This window comes from Mustela putorius, unplaced genomic scaffold, assembly GCF_011764305.1.
Source record: "Mustela putorius furo isolate JIRA1106 unplaced genomic scaffold, ASM1176430v1.1 tig00000139_pilon_pilon_pilon, whole genome shotgun sequence".
Classification (NCBI taxonomy): Eukaryota; Metazoa; Chordata; class Mammalia; order Carnivora; family Mustelidae; genus Mustela; species Mustela putorius.
This window is the reverse complement of record NW_025421293.1, coordinates 12,607,875-12,627,759: the sequence shown is the minus strand read 5'-3', so window position 1 is coordinate 12,627,759 and position 19,885 is coordinate 12,607,875. Positions and strand designations below refer to the sequence as shown.

At 44.5% G+C, this 19,885-nt stretch overlaps 1 protein-coding gene across 3 annotated transcripts in view; it reads left to right on the top strand.

The window, feature by feature from the left end:
* The window catches only part of SDK1 (sidekick cell adhesion molecule 1), an 883,892-nt gene that overhangs the window by 527,264 nt on the left and 336,743 nt on the right, over window positions 1–19,885 (top strand). For all 3 annotated transcript variants that reach the window (XM_045075163.1, XM_045075162.1, XM_045075164.1), the window contains exon 5: window positions 10,790–10,923. In XM_045075163.1, the coding sequence (XP_044931098.1) occupies window positions 10,790–10,923 (134 nt within the window). The remainder of the gene's footprint in view (window positions 1–10,789; window positions 10,924–19,885) is intronic.

Genomic DNA, 19,885 nt, shown 5'->3' with positions numbered 1-19,885 from the left:
AGAAAGCTCTGTGTCCATGCTGTGGTGTGATGTGGGACGTGCATTGTTGAGTATTGGTAGTGCCTGGCCCCGTGCTTAAGTGCATGTACACACTTCCAACTGATTTTTTAATACACAAGATGGCCCTGGGAGGTAGGCAGAGATCTCTCGTTTCAGAGATGAAGAAACGGATCCCAGAGAACTAACGTTTTTAAGGCTTTTCTGTGGCTGCTGTAACAAATTTCCACGAACTCAGTGACTATTTTCTTGCCAGGGTCTATTTTCAGGGTCTATTTTCTTGCTGTGCTAGAGGTCAGAAGTCTGATGTGAGTCTGATGGTGTGTAGAGGGCTGCGTTCCTCTGGAGGGTCTGGGGAAGAACCTGTTTCTTGCCTTTCCAGCTCTAAGTGTTCTTAGACCTGTAGCCCCTCATCCACCCTCAAGCCCACAGAGTTGCACCCTCAGTTCTCTTTCTGGCTGCTTTCCCTTTTAGGGACCCCTGTGATAACTTGGACCCACCCAGATCACCCAGTAGCATCTTCCCATTTCAGAATCCTTAATCACATCTGCAGAGTTCTTCTGCCACGTGAGGTCTTATATTTACTGGCTTTGAGGGTTAGCACGTGGCCAGCCCTGGGGCCACCATTCTGTAGACTCAAAGGGAGCACCTACGCTACACATGGGGTCTGGGAGGGGGCCGCACCTTTTCCTGCCTGTCCACCCTGCAAGGCTGACCTCTCCTTCAGGGACTCCCAGAGGGCTTTACCTTTGGGTAACTCTGGCAAAGAGTGGGCTGTGGTCTTTCACTCTGTTCAGTCCTAGTTCCTGGTTCATTGTAATCATTTGGGGCCAGGATGCGGGTTTGCTTGGGGGCAAACCTAAAATGCCTGTTGAGAAATGTGGCCAAGGACCAAGAACAAATCCATCAGCACCTAACAAACAACAGCGCCGTTCTCCATGAAGACAAATGGAGGCAATTACGTTTTATGTTACTATGTTATGTTTGTCATGGAAACGACCTGCATGATCGTTAACAATCGTGGGAAGTGGAGACAGTTGGGAAAAGTGGCTGTTACCCTTTTCTTTCTATTTTTATCCATTTTCCTCATTTTGTTTTCATGTGGGGTGTCTAGGCACTGTGAGTGATGTTACCTAAATACGCACACAGCCTGTAACTCACAGGTGTATTGTCATGGTTAATAATGTTTTCATTAGACTTTCCCAAAATGATCCTCTTTAAATTATTTACGGCTATATTTTGGGCATATCACCATTTACCCTGGCAAATCTGAATTTGCCTGCCCATTTTCTCAGTTTAGACACATCCTAATGTCCAAATCAAATGGTTTTATAAAGCTTTTCCTGGAAAAGTCTGAAGTGGGTAGTTCTTGAGAAGAAAGGATTGTCTGTCTCCAAAGGAAATGATTGCTAATCTTCATAGCCGACCCCAAGCCTCTAATCTCTGCCTCTTGTTAGCAGGAGCAATGGCTGGACCTCATGGGGAAGTTAATTCCTACCAGAGTGACCAAGGAGGCCTGGCTTGCGGGTTCTGGCAGGATATGAGGAGGAACCCCTTACCTCCTGCTTATTCACCTCGGAGGCCTGGGGCTCCCCTGCTAAGCTCTGGCCTGTTGTGGAGCAGTGGTCCTCCCGGTAGACATCAACCCTTGGGACTTTGACAAAGCCGAGTGCATCACCCGCTCCATGATCACTGCCTCATTCTGGGCACTGTCTTAGTTACTGGGGAGCCCGACCTGAGTCCTAGAGAAGTGGGCGAGAGAGACAGAAAGGGACAGATGAAAACAGGGAGAGATGGAGACAGAGGAGGGAGGAAGAGAGGATGAGAAGGAGGGAGAGGCATGCACCCAGGCTGGAACGCTCTGGAACACCAGGACAAAGGTTTGTGTCAAATACCGTTCCTGGCCTTGTGCCCCACCAGGAGAGGGAAGGCAGCTAGACTCAGGTGAGGGAACTTGGGTAGGTGGGGTGGAGGTGGGTGCGGTGAAGGAGACCGGGTTAAAGTCTTGATTCCTCTGTTTTCTTTGGGAAAATTCCTTCTCTTCTAATAGTATCTGTTTCCTATCTGTAAAGTAGAGGTGACAACAGTAGCTCACCATTTTGGAGTTGGGGGCATATGCCAGGCATGTCGCTAATCAGTCTTTATGTTATCTCGTTTGTTTCTCATGCCAGTGCTAAGCAATGGATGCCTTTGTTATCCCCACTGACAGACAAGCAGCCTGCTCAGTGCCCACAGCTGGCAGGGGGTGCGGGGGGGTTGTTAGAGGAGGGTCCCCTGCAGTGATGTCTCCATCCACTTCTTGGTCACAACCACCGGGTGCTGGGAGAATCAGCTGTGGCGATGTGCTCAGAGCTCTGAGCACATGCCATGCCCCTGGAATGTGCTCAGAAAAGTCTGCCCCTTACTACTCTGTGGGGCAGGCAGAGCAGCTTGGCAGAGGAGGATGGCTGAAAGGGGCTTCTTGCTCCTTCTGTGGAACTGCATGAAGCCCCAGGTCATGGGATGAACGGGGGGAACCAGGGGGCCCGTTCTCAGGGAGATACATCGAAGACAGACAGGCTCACCCCTGCTGACATGGAACGCAGAGGAACCTGTCAGAACTCAGGGAAAAAAACACGACTGTCCATCTCCCAGCTGTGGCTAACAGTTCTGTTGGATCCGCTGATCCACACCTTTGGAGTAACTCCCAGTGCAAGGTAAATAATGCAAGGTCTTCTGGGCCCTTAGCCCAGCCTGCGCTCCCGGAGAATATTTTCATTTCGCATTAACAAGGGATGTGGTAAACCTTCCTGAGGGTTTAGTTTAGGAGCCCAGTATTGTAAATACCTCCCAGCCTTATTTATAAATTAGTTGCTCTGTTGACTGTTTTGCCATTGCCCTGTGTTTGTTTGCCGGGCTGTGTACGTGAGCCTAGAAGGCTTGTGGGCTGTATGGTGGAGCCTTTGGTTTATACACACAGGCCATGGCCCATACTGGTGGTTTCCAGAAGCAAAGAGTTATAGGAACGTCAGGTATTCTTGTAGATTTATTGTCATCTTCACTGCTGGCAGAGTTCTGTCCTGGAGCACAGGGCTCTTGCCCAACAGTCAGGGGAGTGTGTGTTTCCCTGAAGCACGTGCAGGGGCACCACCACAGAGCAGCAGCTATAATCCTTGAGGCATTGTGACTGTGCCACGGCCACGTGTGCTCTGCAGACACAGCTTTGTCCCTGAATCATCAAAGGCCGTTTAACAAAGAGCAGAAGCTCTTTGTCATAATTACCTTCCTTTAAAGAGAAACTTTTGCCATGACTGACTTGCAAGGGAGAGAACATTCCAGAAACATTCTGTCCCCCAGAGATCTGCCAGCATTCCTCTCTATTGTTTGCTCTTCAAGAAGCACTCTCTTTCATGGCCGTACTCATTGTGCTTGATCCTGTCCCAACGACATGACCCCACCCAGGCGATACCATGCAGAGCTAGGTCAAGTGCTCTGCCCATTGCCCCTACTTCTGCAGGAGGGAGAAAGCCTCCATATGCCATGTGCAGAAGGAAGGGAGATTCGGAGAGAAACTGTCTGACTTGTCTGGATGTTTGAATTGCCAGGCTCAGCCTTCCCAGCGTAGCCCACTAGGCGGGGATGGCTGCCTCAGAACGACTGGTGGTCACACAGGCGTGCACACGCCGGCTGGGGGCCTTCACTGGGGGTTCTTGTGTCCACAGTCTTGGCGGCACCTCACTCTGCAGGCCATCAGTTCAGGGAAGAGTGTCTCAGTTGGCCATGGCAATACACATTTAATTCTGGGCTGACATACGTATTGCTTTTATGATGCCATATATAAAGTGAATTTTTTCAGATCTGTCCACTCTTTGGAGAGGCTCTTAGGAGAGCCCCTCTGGGGAGGATTTGGTTGGGGCCTTTCTGGGTTCTAGACGTCTTTCTGTCATCCTTTTTAACGGTTTCTAGTTTGAGTAGATTTTACGGTCTGGGTCAGAGCCAATGTTTAAGGACCTGACTACTCATTCTACACATTGTGCTGAGCCTTTTTTCTTTTTCTACTTGTTTTGTTTGGTAGGGGTTAAAAATGAATGTGGCTGGAATTCTTATGCCTGAACTTCAGCTCTGTTTGAACCTTCCTCGGTCAACTTCATTCTTCCGCATATGACCAGGCCAGAATTTGGGTGTGACCTCTTATTCGTGCCCAGAACTGGAACCATTAGCCTAAAATAACAAAAGACCCTGGATTTTGTAAAATATTCATTGATTAAAATCCTTTTTAAAAGTAACTAGAAAAACAAATTTTTTAAAAAACCAAATGACTAAACTAGAAAAATAAATAAGTAAAAGTAGCTAGAAAACTTAAGAAGCACTGCTGTAAAGAAATACATTTCTCCTGGGTGAAAATCCCGATGGAATAGACCCTTCAGTGGTGTATCAGGTTATCCTGAAATTTCTTTCCTTCTTTCCTCTCTCTTCTGTTGTGCAGTATCTTTCCAAGAGGAAAAGGATGGATTCTGTTACTGACATATCAACAGGTGCTGAGAAGAGGCCAGGGACTTTTCCAGCATTAAAGTCTAATATCGTAGGTGTTGCTGTTGGAGTGGGAGATGGGGGGCTGGGTACCGGGAAAGGAGGCTTTTCTGGGCCTTTTTGCTGAAACGTCCCTCTGGCCCCTGTGCACAGGGCTTCAGGTCATACTAGCTTCGGATGACTTGATGATATCAGCGACTCGGCCATGTTTGTATGGCCACCTGTTCAGTAAAACTCTAAAAAGTATCTGGTATTTAGCCCTAGAAGGAGGATAGTTGACTACATTTGTTATCTGACCACCTGCCATCCACACGCACCACATCTGAGATCCGGCGGACACTGAGCAGAGACTTCGTACCCGCCCCACTCCCAGCACTGCCTCATTTGCACACAAAGGCCGTTGTGATGAGTACTGTCACCCCTATTTCATAGATGACAAAACCAAGTAGTGAGCCTGAGGGAACAAACCAGAGCCAGACCTCATTCTAGGCCTCTTGACCCACCCAGGTCATCCTTAATCTGGGCATTTCCAGGACCTCTCTCTCTCAGCACAGAGTACTGTACTTCCCTTGGCCTGGGTCTACCTGTGGACTGACTACCCGTCGTCTGTAATCATCTTGTACTGGCAGAACGAGGGGGTGCTTTCTCTGTAGACCATTTGAGATTTTAATTTGAAGGCAGACCACGTTTTACTTCAACCCACCAGGAAGCAGTCTTGGAGATGAATGAGCTTTGAGCTCTGGTGTCCCTTCTGCTTTACTCAGAGACAGACATTGTGCACTCAGGAGGGTGTCCCTCTTTGCTTCTCTTTATGGCGCACGGAAGTTCCCTCTCTGCTGCTGCTAGGTGAGCTGACCCTGATGCCCACCCAGTGCCTGCTCCTGGCGAGCAGTCTGGGAAGCCCCAGGCCAGGCCCACAGTTTGGGGGGAAAGGTGGATGCTTTGTCCTTTGGGGCAGGACAAGTAGGAGCCCTTGACCAGAGTTTCAGGTGCGAGGCTCGGCAGAGCCGAGGATGGGACTTCCTTCCGTGTCACCTCCAGAAGCAGCCCTCCTATTCCTGAGCTGCTACATGTGTTCTTGATTAGAGAGCCTGGCCTGTCTTTCTAATATGACATCTCATCCGCATTGTACTAAGAAGCTGTCACCGGGAAGATAGATGTGGTCAGACCTCCACATTTCCAGCTGCCTCTTTGGCTTCTCTACTCCTCCTTTAAAATTCTGTAAAATACATATTTGGGACTTCTCAGACCTATCATTTTCTTTCTCTGTCTTTTGGGTGTGTTCTTCCCATTAAGCTACATCCTCGTGTTCAGGAACTATATTTCCCTATGACTTTCCCTGGACAGTGTTGCATACACCACCGGTGTTTGGTACAGTCTCACTGAATGGTCAGGTGACCCCCTTTCTTCCTGGGTTCCTCCAAAAATGAACAATCACAGAAACTATGCCAATATAAATACGTGCGTGTTTTTCACGCTCCGTGCTTAAATACTGGCGGCAACTGTGTCTAAGACAGAACACGTGCGTATTGAACAGGCTTCAGATCCAAACAGTTTTAAGGGAGTTATCATTTAGAATTCCTATCCTCTAATGTACCCCCACTTGTGTCTGTAATTAATGGTTCACAGCTGATGTAGAATAGATGGAAGAATTTATGTAAATTTAATTATATTTCCCCATATACTTGCCCTAATGAAATTAACCACACGTCCTATAGGAAAGAGTCCCTGCATGGATTAAATTGAAGTGTTTGGCAAGGCATGGACCACACTGCAACTAAGCTGGTGGAAAGCTTGAACGGCCCCTCCCTCTCCCTTCCCACTCTTAAGGGAAAGTCAATAAAATGTTTCCTGTTACTTCCTGTAGTTCATAAAAGCACTGAATCTAAGCTCCTTGGGACCTGGGCTGTGTGCATCTTGCTCAGGTTCATATGGCCTCTGCTCTGAGGTAGGCCTGGGAACTCAGATGTAACTACATAAGGAATATGGTTAGTAGATTGTCTTCCTACAGCAATCCGGGCAGTGTCTTTCCTCACTTTCCTTCCCCATCCTGGGCAGCTCCGAGGGGGAGGGCAAGTAGGGCAGCCACCAAGCTGGTGCTGCCATTATTAACATGTCAGGGCCGCAGGTTAGAAAGCTAGTGTTCTGTATGGCGTTAAGAAAGCGAGGATCTCCGACACTGGCAAGCGGGGCAGGAAGCTCACTTGTAGATATGCCCACTGCTTGCCAGCCTCCATCCCCATGCAGCCAGTGCCTGAGCCCTTGGGTCTAGGTGTTCAGAGGCATTTTCCCCTCATAGGTGATTTTGATCAGAGCTGATGGTCAACGACTTCAGGGATCGCCTCTGAGGTTTTAACTTCCCTGAAATAGAGAATTCTCATTTTGCCAACTCCCTCAAGAAAATGTTGGGAGAATCAAGTGCAGAGCCCAAAAGCACTTAGAATGTGCCCTTCCAAATGAGTCCTCCTCTGAACCACTGCATCTCAGGACAGCCGATTTCTCTCTGAGAACCGTCCCTGTGTTTAGCAACCCTTCAACCTGCTCCTCATGAGTATGGCACTCTGCTCTCCCAAGCTTTAGTGAGTTGAACTTTTCATTTCTGTATTATTTTCTTTATTACTATCCAATGGAATTAGAATGTTTCATTTTGAAATGTAGAATTAAAATGGGAGAAGGCTAAGGAAATAATTCCGTACACACATTTATTTTAATAAAATGAAAATAAAGTAAAAATCTCCTTGACTTAATTCTATAAGATTCCTGTAAGGTCAATGTAAGTTTTAAATTAGTACTTTGGAATTATGTGATTAAAAAAGCCAAATAGTCTGTATGACGGGCAAAGTACTAAACGCATGCCTTGCTTTCATTCTGAAAGTTGTTCTCCTGGTTCAAAAGTGATTTATTGTGGAAAGATATTTTAAAATACAGAAATTGAAAGACAATTAGTTATAATCTTACCACTCAAAGTTAAGTGCTGTTAACATTTATATATACACATACAGAGAGAAACACACAGGATTATTTTCTATGCACCAAGGACACACTCTTCTTTCTTTGAACCCCAAGTGGGTGCTCCTGTCCATGCTGTTTTGTATCTGTGTCAGGATTCATTTGACTTCTGGAAACAGAAACCCTAACTTCAATAAGTTTAAACGTGAATGAAGTATATCACCTTATGGAATAGGAAGCCAGAGAGGATGGGCTGCAGGCTGGTTGGGTCATTGACTCAGTCAGGTTATCAAGGCAAAGGACTTAGCTACTTCCTTTTCTCTCTGTCCTGCCACCAACCTCATCAGCTTCATGCTAAGGTTGTTCCCTTCGTGGCCATAAAGTTGCCAAGGTGAACATCTGGACAGCACGCTTCTTCATTCATGTCTGGTGGAGGACGTGGCAATCCCGCCCTTCTGTCCGTTGAGAAGAACTTGGGTGTGACTGCCTCAGGGCAAGGACAGTCACCAGATAACTGCCCCAGGCCAACCGGCTCTCGCCCGGGTTCCTCTGTCAGTCCCTGGCAAGAGGGATTGGATCACCATGACTGGTTTAGACTGGTGAGGGTCAATTCTCCAAACCAGAGGCCTACTGTAAAATGGTGAGGATGTGGAATAGATGTGGGAAGTCAGCCCCCAGCTCAGTAACCTGATGTTTTCCCAGAATGTTTTATGGACACGTAGGAGATTCACAGGAAAGGATCACTTAGCTTATTTTCTCATCATCTCCTTCACGCTATTGTCTAATGTGCTCTGACTTTCAAAATTCTGTCCCTCCTGCTTTTGTCTACACATGCTTTCCCCAGCGTTGTGAGGGTAGCTGGCGGCCTCTAAGTGTGGGACCTCCTGCCTGTTCTCCAACAGGGGTGAGAGCTCGCCCCCAAGTGTGCTCCTCCCCTTTGTCTAGCCGGGCAGCCTGGGTCCCATGCCACTTCCTCGGGTCTTGCATGTGGTGCCCGTACCTGAACTGGCCTCTGATGACGAAGATCCAAACCTGGTGCTAGGAAGGGCCAGCTTCATGGCATACATGGCAACCTGGGCCGGGCGTGGGCACAGCAGAATCATCGGGGTCTGTTAGGGAGGAAGACTCAGAATGAATGCATGGTAAATGACCTGCTTCAGTGTCTTTAAAAACTGCTGTTCTTAAGCATTATAACAATGATCTGAATCATCTGAAATTAAGAAGAATGTCTTCAGATGGTTCAATTTTCATTTTAAAAACTCAGTTTCTTTTGTATAAATGCTCTGCTCAGAAAGAGTTGGATGAGAAGAAAGAATAAAGTCTTCTGGGGAACTGATCCTCATTAATCTAGTGTTCTCTAAAGTTTTGGCATTTTTGTGCTGTCTTTTTTGGCTTAGACAAGTTTTTCTTCATAAGTTTTGATTTAAAATCATCTAGAAATTAAAACCTAGAAGGGCAAAAAATGAACTTAAAGATACAAATTATAATAGATGTAAACTTTAATATTTTTATTCTTTATGTGTACTTTTCATTTTCAATACCCTTGAGACAATGTCATAAATAATATAGAGAATTAATAGGCATTTTTGAAGAATAATTCTGAGAGATACTAGGCATATTTGAAATTACTACAGCAAAAATTAGATGTTAGTGAAAAAAGTTATGACATATTCAGTTTTTTAAATTGTACTATTAAATGTGTAACTTAGGTATAATAAATATTCATATTTAATTTTAGGTGCCAGCGTAACATATACTAAAATAAAATGGAACAATTTCTATGGCTCTATAAAGGAATCTATAAAGGAGTCATAAATAATTAGAGTAAAACTTCTTTGAGATATTTTTATGGGACTAAAAATTGAAAAATTGTTAATAGGGAAATTTTCGTAAGTGAGAAAAGAGGTAGATTAGTCACAGAGACCTCAAACTGCAATATATCCTTTGGAATCCTGAATAAGCAGTAACTTCGTAAGATAATCTTGTATAATGTGCAAAAGTGGAGAGTGTCTAAAGGGGCTTTCCAGAAAGTAGCAAGAAGAAAAAGATTATTATTATAGTAAAATTCAGATTGGTCATGCAGTTTACATTCTTTTTTTTTTTTTTTTTTTTTTTTTTTTTTTAATGTTACAAGAACAGAGATCTTGCCTGAATTTGGAAGGGCGGCAACTGTCTAGGATTTAAAATGAACAAATAAACATATTCCCTGTAGAGGAACACCCTGTGGGCAGCAACACAGCTCACTCCAGATCCTGGGTGCTTCTGGCATTTGGATAAGAGCTGGGACAAAAGAGTGCTTGGGTGCTCAGAATGTGTGTCTTTCTTGCAACGCCCAGTCCACCCTTTGTATTTTTTGCTTTGTTAACAAATTCTGCAAATTATAGCAAGAGCAAAGGACTCCTAGGACATTTATTTTCATTGAAAGCTGCTTGGATTTATGGAAGTTATATCTTTGTTACTTTTCTTCCTCTTCTTTTAAATAAGTAGTCTGGTGAGTCTGTGTGTGATCTGCCCAGCAGAGCACTAGTCCACCTGTGGGAAGACAGGTCCTCCTTCTGGTATTGTCATGTTGCTCTATTACCTTGAACAAATAACTTAACCTCTATGATCTTTTCTATTTCTCATTTCTAAAGAGAAGGTGGTGGGTCAAATGTATCTCTGAGGTTCCTTTTTGTAGCAGAACTGGGGCATACGAGAGGGTCTCTATGATGATGGGCTAGACCGTGCTCTGGAACGAGGGGAGGTGGCCCAGGTGAAAAATGTGCAGTCTTAGCATTAGTGGTTATGGGAAAATCAAGTGGAAGGGGTCAGCACTGCCCATTGGCAACTTTTCTTCAACCCACTAGTTGAGAAATAGAGGTACAGAGGCTCTAATGAGGCTCCTTGGGAGGTGAAGGAAATTGCAGTGAATTCTTTTGCCCCCAGTCCAGGTTTGGGGTGATCTAGCCCTGCATTTGCAAGGTTTGTGACAACTGTGTGATCAAACAGCCCTACTTGAAGGGAAAAGACCAGCTCTTCTGGATTTTCTTCTAACTTGTTACACATTCCCATAGGAAACTTTGAGTTTCAACATACCTTAGATATATCTGTTCCAAAATGTTGTCTTCCTCACAGCCAAGGGTCAGAGGGTTCAGACCCTCCCCGCAGGAGTGTGAACTGCGCAGGAGACTTAGCCAACACCATATTCCTGAGGTCTGCCTGTACGTTTGTTTTTTTATCCTTCTAGCTTTTCTGTATCTGGGACATTCCTTTCTAGTTGGCCTAATAAATTAATTTGCCTTACGAACAAGAAGTCCCATGGAGTGGTTTTGACCCTGTCTCTTGTCTGACACAGAGCCATCACGCTGGAGAACCAACTGGTAATCCTCGCCGCGACCGCGGGTGACGCTGGGGCTTACTACGCGCAGGCCGTCAACGAGCGGAACGGGGAGAACAAGACCAGTCCCCTCATTCACTTGAGTGTCACAAGTGAGTTCTGAAATTCCGAATGGTAATTCTGAAAGTGAAAAAAATCTTGATTTAATTAATATATGTCTCATGGGATATTTCGCAGTAAATCCCTCTGAGATAGTGGTGATGGTTTAAGATGGATTCAGTGCCAATAGTTGCTTTCTTTGAAGTGGTATGCAGAAAACAGAGCACAACAGATAATTCTGACTGTGAGTTCTTATCTGAGTGGGGATTTAAAATATTTTTGCTTCCACGGACTGTGACTGCATACTGTTTTGAACAACAACAAAAAATCCTGATTTATGAGGAATTGTAACTATGAACCTTCTTTGGGACTAGATTAAGCATAGTTTATATAAGTTTAATTTAAAAATAAGATCTTTGAGAAAATACATATATGCTAAGTTGCTTTAAAATTAACAGTATTTCTTTTTTCAAAATTTTATCTATTTATTTTAGAGATAGAGAGAGAGCAGGGGGCAGAGGGAGAGGGAGAGAGAGAATCTTAAGCAGGCTCCACACCCAGTGCAGAGTCTCACACAGGTCTTGCTTGATCTCATGACCCTGAGATCATGACCTGAGCCGAGCAAGAGTCAGATGCTTAACTGACTGCATCACTCAGGTGCCTCAGATTAACAATATTTCTTAATTTTAATCAGCTGACCATTTTTTTCCTACCTGATTTAACTGAATAATGAAGAGAACACAAATTACAGTTACACCTTTAGTTTATTTAAGGAAATTTTACTTTGAGGAAACTAAGTTTGAGGAAACTCAGTTTAAACATTTGGCCTTTAAAAGAAGGCTCTAAAAAGTCTACTAGCTAGAGCTGATTGCTGCAGCAGGGGGAAATGGCCAGAAGCAAGAGCTCTGGGCTATTAAAATGTGCATCTCTCAGGCAGGTCACCAGATGTTGCCAGCGTGAAGTTTCTTGGGATGAAATGCAATGACACTGTTCCTAAGAGCATACAGTTGGGAAATGCTTGTAAATTTCAAAACTTGATGATCACATCAAATAAAAACGAATTAAATGGGTTTGTCTGTGTAGTAGTAGATGTTGTCTCTTTAGGAAACACCTCGAAGGGCAGCTTTTCCCTACAGGTGGTTTGGAAAGTCTCATGTCATACATAGGATTGGATCACAGTGTTCAGTGTTTGCTCCTTGTGCTCCCTGAGGGATATGATTATGTGAAGTTGAGTAGACTGACTGGGTGAATGTCTCTAGCAAACATGGGGCAGGAGACCAAAGTGTGCTGCCACGGGCCTGTCACCTTCCTGGTAGGTGCTCCTCAATGGCCGTCATCCTGCCGTCAGCACCTCATTCCTCGGAGCTGAATCCTGGTCTCCAGAGCACAGACTAGGTGCAGACTGGGCTGTCACTGTGGCCTTTTTAATGCCTTGGAGAGTTATGTGCATTGACTGAATGAGGGCTTCACAAAACACAGACCATGATGTGCTATTTAAAGGACCCTTTGAATCATAATAGAAACAAATGTGACTTACCAAGATTTTTTTCAATATTGATAATAAAGGATGGAAATTATATTATCAAATAGATTGATTACTTTAGTGATTTCTGAGCTTTACAGTTAGAGCCATTTATTCTGGTTAGAAAATTGATTTAGCACTCAATTGTAATATATATACCAGGATAATAATTGGTCAGATTGGGAGAATTCTGGGTCAGAAACAAGGAAATTGACCTTAGCCAGTTGGAAGAGGGAGGAAAAAATCATCTGGTTACCATGATGCTACTATCACAGAGCTGTGGAATAGTCTGTACCTGTAGTTTCCCCCATGCCCATTCTAGAATGGCCAGTAGGAAATAAAACTAATACAATGAATTTGCAAGTCGCCATCCTAATGCAATACCATGGTGTTAGGTAATTGGAATATGTAAATTCTTTTCAATAATTTCAGTTTCTACTCCAACCAAGAAGTATATTGGAAACAGCTCATGAATATTATAATTAACTGCCTTGCATTTTGCTCCCTTGTATATTTTTATCTTTTCATTGGCACCAGGTAAAATGTGTGGACAGTGAGATAGAAAGAGGTTGATGATGTGGATGGACTTATTGTAAATCTTGGGAGAAAACCTGCATATTGTTTCCTTATATATTCTTTGCTTTTTATTTGGGACCAAGTAACGTGCGAGGAATCAGAGGGTGGAGGAAACAGCCTTATTTTGATTCTCAGGATAACATTCTGTTGACATATTGGATTTAGCTAAAAGTTAAATGGCACTCTATTATGCATTTTCTCACTGAAAATTCTACTTTTGAAACCTCTAAAGACGAGAAATACTGATAAATCTGTAGACATCCCCAGAACTGTATGTGTAAGGGCTGCTCCTTTCTGGATCACAGCAAATGCTTTCAGCAGCAGAACCCGCTCTCAGGTCCATGGCCAGCACCTGGTGAGGCCAGGGAAGGGGGACATGAAACACCTCTGGGCTTATCATGGGGTTAGGTGTCAAGACCCGTCCGTGCTCGTGGTAGGACATGCTGTGTGCTGCAGACATAGATATCTTGTTTTTTTTTTTTTTTCTGATGGAGGCTTTGTAAAAATACCAACCAAGACTGATGACATTTCTTAAAAACTTGCCAGCCAGCATTTTTGAAGAATCAAAAGGTATTATCGCCCATTATCATTTAATGAAGATAAATTTTTCTTCGGCAGCAGGAGGCTAAAATAAGGAAGGTTTATGTAGGGAATACGATTGAGGTGGTCAGGTACTGGAAATTAAATTCCTGGTGGATCGTACTGTAATTAATTTAAGATTGTAGAGCACCAGGCGGCCCCACCTCTTGTTTCCTGTCATAATAATAAGCCATTCCAACTGCAGGACAGCCCAGTGTCGAAGTGGAAGAACACCCAGGGGCCAGCCCTGTCTCAAAACGTCTAAAGGAGTGATGCCCTTAACACCCAGCTAACAGGAGGAAATAATGTATCTTCCCAAACAGTGATGTACTATAGAGCTCAAAACCTCACCCCCTTTTCAGTCTCTAAATGTCTTGGCTATATTTAAAGCTTATAGGCAGAAAAAATAGGGAGAGGATTGAGATAAAAAATAAATAAATCTTTAAAAAAGCATGGCAATTAGAAGGGAAACGCAGCCCCTCCCCACGCTGCCCACTGTTCCGTGCATGTTTAGGAGGTGGTGTTACTGTCTCTTCCCACTTCTCCCCCTTTTGTGGGGCTAAGAAGACAAATTGCAGTGTGTTCTGCACAGACACTTCCTGTCCAGAAGGAGAGGCCATCTCCGAGCTATCCATTCTCCTGCTCCCCAGCGAAAGCCGCTGCCATCTCAGGGCTAGATTCGCTTTGAAGTTTTAATGTGACGTGCAGCCAGCAGATGTTAAGGACGTAGGTGGGACTTTGGAAGCGTCCTGCATGAATTTTTCATAGCCGCTCCCGCAGCTCAGGTGCACGCCAGAAAAAGAATGGGCTGAGCTCACCCGAGAGTAGACGTTTCTATTCTGAGGTCGAACCCAGGCAGGCTTTATAAACCTGTCAACCTGCTTTTGGTTTTCACTTTGAAGATTTTACATTGAGTGAACTTTGGTGGATCAGATCTTCTGAACTGAATTAATACGTGAATAAGAGTTTCTTCTTAAAATCAGAAAAAAAGGGTAGAGTCGGGAGATGAGAGGAATTCTGCAGGATGATGAGTCCATCGTTGTGCAGACGCCACTATGCACGCCTTGGCACGTCCTCGGTCTGACCCAGCGTGTGAGATGGCCAGGGTAATGAGAGCCTCTGGTGGGGAGGAGGGTTGAAAAGGAAGCGGTGCCCATCTCCTTCCCGTGTTTCCACCTCTTTCGTTTTAATGCCTCCTCTTCAAACCACATCCGCAGATAGGATATCATTTCAGCCGATCCTCCTTCAGGCTGACAAACCCTTGCTTTTCATTCTGAAGACCACTTAACATTCTTTTGTCCTCTATAATGCTAATTTAAGTGCAGACCTCATATATGTGTAGGAGTTGAAAGTGGATTCCTGAGAATAATGTCTAGGAACAGGCGTCTGAGAGAACCACCCAGTAAAACATGGCTTTTGTGTGCCCAGATAAAATTCTCTCGCATTTTCTTTCTGCCTTAGATATTTCTGGGAGAGGGCGAGGCGGAAGACCTTCAAGTGTATCCTGACATGGGTTCGATTCCCAACGCAATAGGAATGGTTGGCAATATTACTGGAAGCCTGTCCAGAGACAGGGTCCACACCACACATGATGAATTTAGAATACAGCTATAGCTTCATACACTGGGCGGAACTTCACGGCCAGAATTTTCAGAAACATAAATAGAAAGTGTACTTTATGGTAGAGTAATGAGTTAATTAATCATTTAGGATGTATCGAACCTTCCAAGGGGGCTGTGTAATGAAGCATAAGACATTCTCTGGTCCCGGCATCCTGGAGCTGGTTATGAGCAGAATGGAGTGTACCCTGGGATCCCTAGAGCAATTCCGTAGGTACTCCATCGGTAAATAAGCCTTGTGCGTTCACACCTCATACGTGCATACTCAGTTATTTATAAATTAGAAGCACGTAACTATCCTACAAAAGCGACGATGGTGAAATAAATGCTATCTCAAGTAACTTTCTCATCAGCAACATCTCACTAATCTCAAAAATAAAACAAGTTATTCTACCAGCAGAAGTGGGTTTATTCAGGAATAATAAAGTATCTAATTCAGGACAAGCAAACTATGGCAAAACCATAGGCAAGTTCAAGAAACAAAACAGGAGTGTTATTTTTGGAGAGCAAGGAGAAAGTTGCAGGGGAATTTGAACAAAAGTCTGTTGGAGAAAAGCAAGAGTTCGTGGTGATGACAGTTCCTCATTGGCTGAGTTGCAGGAGTGGTTCGTTTCTTTTTGTTTTGCTCTGTTATTTAAAAAGACTATTTATTTGTTTGAGAGAGACAGAGAGTGAGCAGCAGAGGGGCAGGGGAGAGGAGAGACAGAATCCCAACCAGACTCCCCTCTGAGTGCAGAGCTGCATGCAGGGCCCAGTCTTACTACCCTGAGATCATGACCTGAGCTGAAACCAGGAGTTGGATGCTCAACTGGCCAAGCCTCCCAGGCAAAGGCATGGTTGACTTCTTGAAGGAGATGCATTACATGTCCTTCCCTGTAGGGGCCTGGAGTTGAGGATTCTTTCCTGGTCTGCATTCTGCTTAGGTCTGTAATTGACAGTTCCTCCTGTAATCGAGGGCAAGCATGGGCTCTCCGCTTCCAGCCCTCCCTTCCCACTCCCTGAGCCCACGTCAGTGGGGTTCCCCTTTATTAACTTTCAGATTCATTTGGTCTTTAGTTCCTAGTGTCTCATGGCACAATAAACACTTTGTGAGTGGTCTTCCGGATGATGGTTTAGTTTTTTGGACAAATTCTTGTGACATATGTTTCAGGAGAACTATTTATCTGGTCCGGTTGCCTACGAAGAGCCTGCACAGACAGCGCAGACCTGCGTGCTGCTGTCTGTCATCCTCATTCGTGCTCCCCTCGGAGCACCTTGACTCTGAACTTCTTCCCATGGTCACTTTCATCCGCATATCTGTTCTGTGAGAGTTAGTTCAGTTAAAACCAAATACAGTTGACCCCTGAAGAGCACAAGTTTGAACAGCATGGGTCCTCTTCTACGCACAATTTTTCCAATATACAATACAGTTCTGTAAATGTATTTTCTCTTCTGTATGATTTTCATAATAACATTTTCTTCTCCAGCTTACTTTATTGTAAGAATATAGTATATAATGTATTTAACCCACAAAATGTATATTAACTGACTCTTATGTAATCAGCAACAGTAGACTATTAGAAGTTAAGTTCTGGGGGAGTTTTGCACGGATTTTCGGCTGTGTGGGGTGCAGCAACCCAAACCCCATGTTGTTCAAGGGTCCACTCCACACAAGGACGCTTACCTGTGGCAAGTTCTGAGAGCCTGCAGATACAAACACATCTGTGCACCTTCTTGAAAATGAACATGTTTAGCTCTCCCCCCGAGGTCATGTACATTATACTGTATGACATGAGGCCATCCCCCCCAGAGATGTGTTTTGTGTAATAAATGGTATTAGTGAAGATCAGTTTTCTTTTTATGGTTCTGGTTTTAAAAACAGATAAAAATGCCTGTTCTCACATTTGTATCTGAACCACAGATGTATGTTTATATGGATTAGTGACAGGTTTAGAGTCAAGTAGAACTGGTGATTCCCAGCCAGACTTCAGCTTAAAAGAAAAAAATAAAAATAAAAATCAGAAACGAGGAAGGCAATAATAAGTCCATAATTCTCTCCACAGCCCATGTAACAAAATTGCATTATCTGTTCCCTACCCCTGCCATCGCTCGTCTTCTCTTCCCACACTACCCATCTTTTCCCTTTCTGGCCGTCTTCAGTCCAGTCTCCCCCTTGGTAGATGTTAGGGAATCAGGTTCAACTGTGAATTGTAATGTGCCCTAAACCTTTGAATGAATCAGGAATAGTCCCATATCCCCAATCTCCCAAAGCAGCCATCTTCACACCGGGCGAGGCAGACCTCTCAGGGGACACATGGATTTCTGCGGGGCAAGCAGGCCATAGACCTTTCAGGGAGTCTATTTCCAGGTGCTTTCTTGGGTTCTTCCTAAAATCAGGTGTGTGTGCTGAATCCCAGGGGCTTTCTGCCCCGGTTCCCCCCTCACAGGATTCGAATCACACACATCCTGAACCTTTAATACAGGCCTTGTGTGAGGGCGTAAATCACCAGACGCCAAAGGGAGGAAGAATCCTAAACATCAGTGTCAGAGTTGTGGAAGTGAAGAGCTCTAATAGTGGGGAAATAAATCATTTTATAAATTAGGTATTTTCACTTTCTTGCTGTCCACCAAATGAGGCAGGACCCACACACATTGTCAGCTGACATTTTATTACAAATAATTTGGGAAGATTGCTAACACAGTACAGCACCAACTTGTAGGACAGGAAGACATTTCCAGCTCTTTCGCAGTTTGGGGTGGGGTGGTGGTGATGTGACTCACTCTAGTCACTGAAATGTAAGTGGAATGAAGTATGTCACCTCCAGGCCAGGAATGTAAGAGGCAGCAAGCCACCTTCGTGCTCCCCATTCCCTGTGGCTGGGCCACAGGCTGGAAGCTGCCCAGATATCTGAATCAGCATGTGGACAGAACAGCCTGGAGAGTCACCTGATGGAGTAGGGAGCGTTACAGAGCCGCTAATAAGCCTGTGTGTGCTGAGCACCGCGACTCTAGGCTTTGTTCTGGGACTAAAAGAATTCAGAGATATCCTTGAATAAAATTCCTCCCATCCTCATGCGCTTTTCTACATGAACATAATTTCACAGGAGTTTTATCTACAGAAAGGAGGTAGGGTAAGAATCAGTGTAAACCTCTTGTCCATTTCAAGGAGAGATACATTTTCAGTGATTTTTTTTTCTTTTATAGGCAGTATTCATCAAAATCGGTTATATGTTTGTTTTGATTAATTGAGTACAAATAATAATTGTAACAGTAACTCAATCCAAGAGAACTTTTTTTAACCCCAGAGCCATATGGTTGCTGGGAAATTTTAATTTATATGCATACCTTATCAAAGGGTGTGATAGGGTGATCAATAAAATACTCTGAATCACTGAACGTAATAAATTATGACAAAATTCCTTGGGAGATGTGGAATGAAAATGCAGGTTCAAGAAGAAAAAGGAGTGAGGACAGATTTCTGGCCACTAAACACTAGAGCTCATTCATTTGTTTTTCTCAGTGCATGATGATGTGTATCTGATGCTTAGACCCACCCACTTAGATCCAGTCAGGTATCTGGATTCCTTTGGACACACATAAAAGAGTACTGCAGCCTTCTCTATTATTAAAATACATCAGCATAGTCACATATTAAAATACATGAGAAATTCTATTCTCTGCAATCCTTGAAATCTGTCTTAAAAAACATGAGGTGTTAACATGGCTCACATCAGCTGTGGAAGAGCACAGAGTTTTGCAGAATTCTTCTAGGTGATGTAAGAGCAGAAACTCTTCTGAGCTATATGCAGATTTGATGATAATTTGTAAATAAGTGTACTATTCGGGGAGTCCCTAAGGGAGAGGCAGAAGTAGGGCCCGGATGAGCCTTGACCTCTGGATTGGCATTTTGTGGACATTTTGCCACTAAATCCCACAACAGCCTGTGAATCCATGACCAACACCACTGCAAATCTGAGGGTACCGAGGCCCCAAGAAGTTAGTTAATCAACCAAAATTACAGGAATAGTGAGTGGGGAGTTAGGGATTCAAGGCAGAGCTTCTTTGAGCCCCCAACCCCCTAGGTTTTCCTGTGAAAAGGAAACAGCATATATTTTGGATGCTGTATGGGATTTGGTGTCAACTTGTGTCCAAGTGAGGGAAGCCGAGGAGAAGGCAGAGCTCAGGGGAAGTAGCCCTCCCATTGTACTGGAGATTTGGTGAGGGGCTTTTCCATACCCAAGTCTCAGAGGGGCTTGGTTTTGACTTAAAAAGGGAGGCTGTTCCAATGCCATACCCACTCCCAAGAAACAGTCTCAGTAAAGCCTGCATACTGTTCACACACACACAGCCCAGAGACTCGCACCTTTTTGCAACCACAGAGGGACACTTGGGTGGCTGTGATGAGACCCCACTTGTTCACCAGAGCCCAGATGGGCCAAAGGGTGTGGTGGGAGAGGTGAGAGTCAGCGCTAACTGATGGATGGTGCAGCAGTAACTTCCAGTTCCTAACAGCACACTTGCCATCCCCCATGATGCAGTGCATGATGTACACCCTGCAGGGTACAGAGTAAGACGTGGTCTGTCCCAGCAACATGCACACCCATCCTCGTGTTCCCACCCCTTCCTGGGGACCTGCTGTGGCAGATTCTGCCCGGGGAGTGAGCCACATCCCAGAATGATGGGCTAAGTGGATTCAGTAAACAAAGCATCCATATTCCTTTGCTTCTCCCAATATGGGAT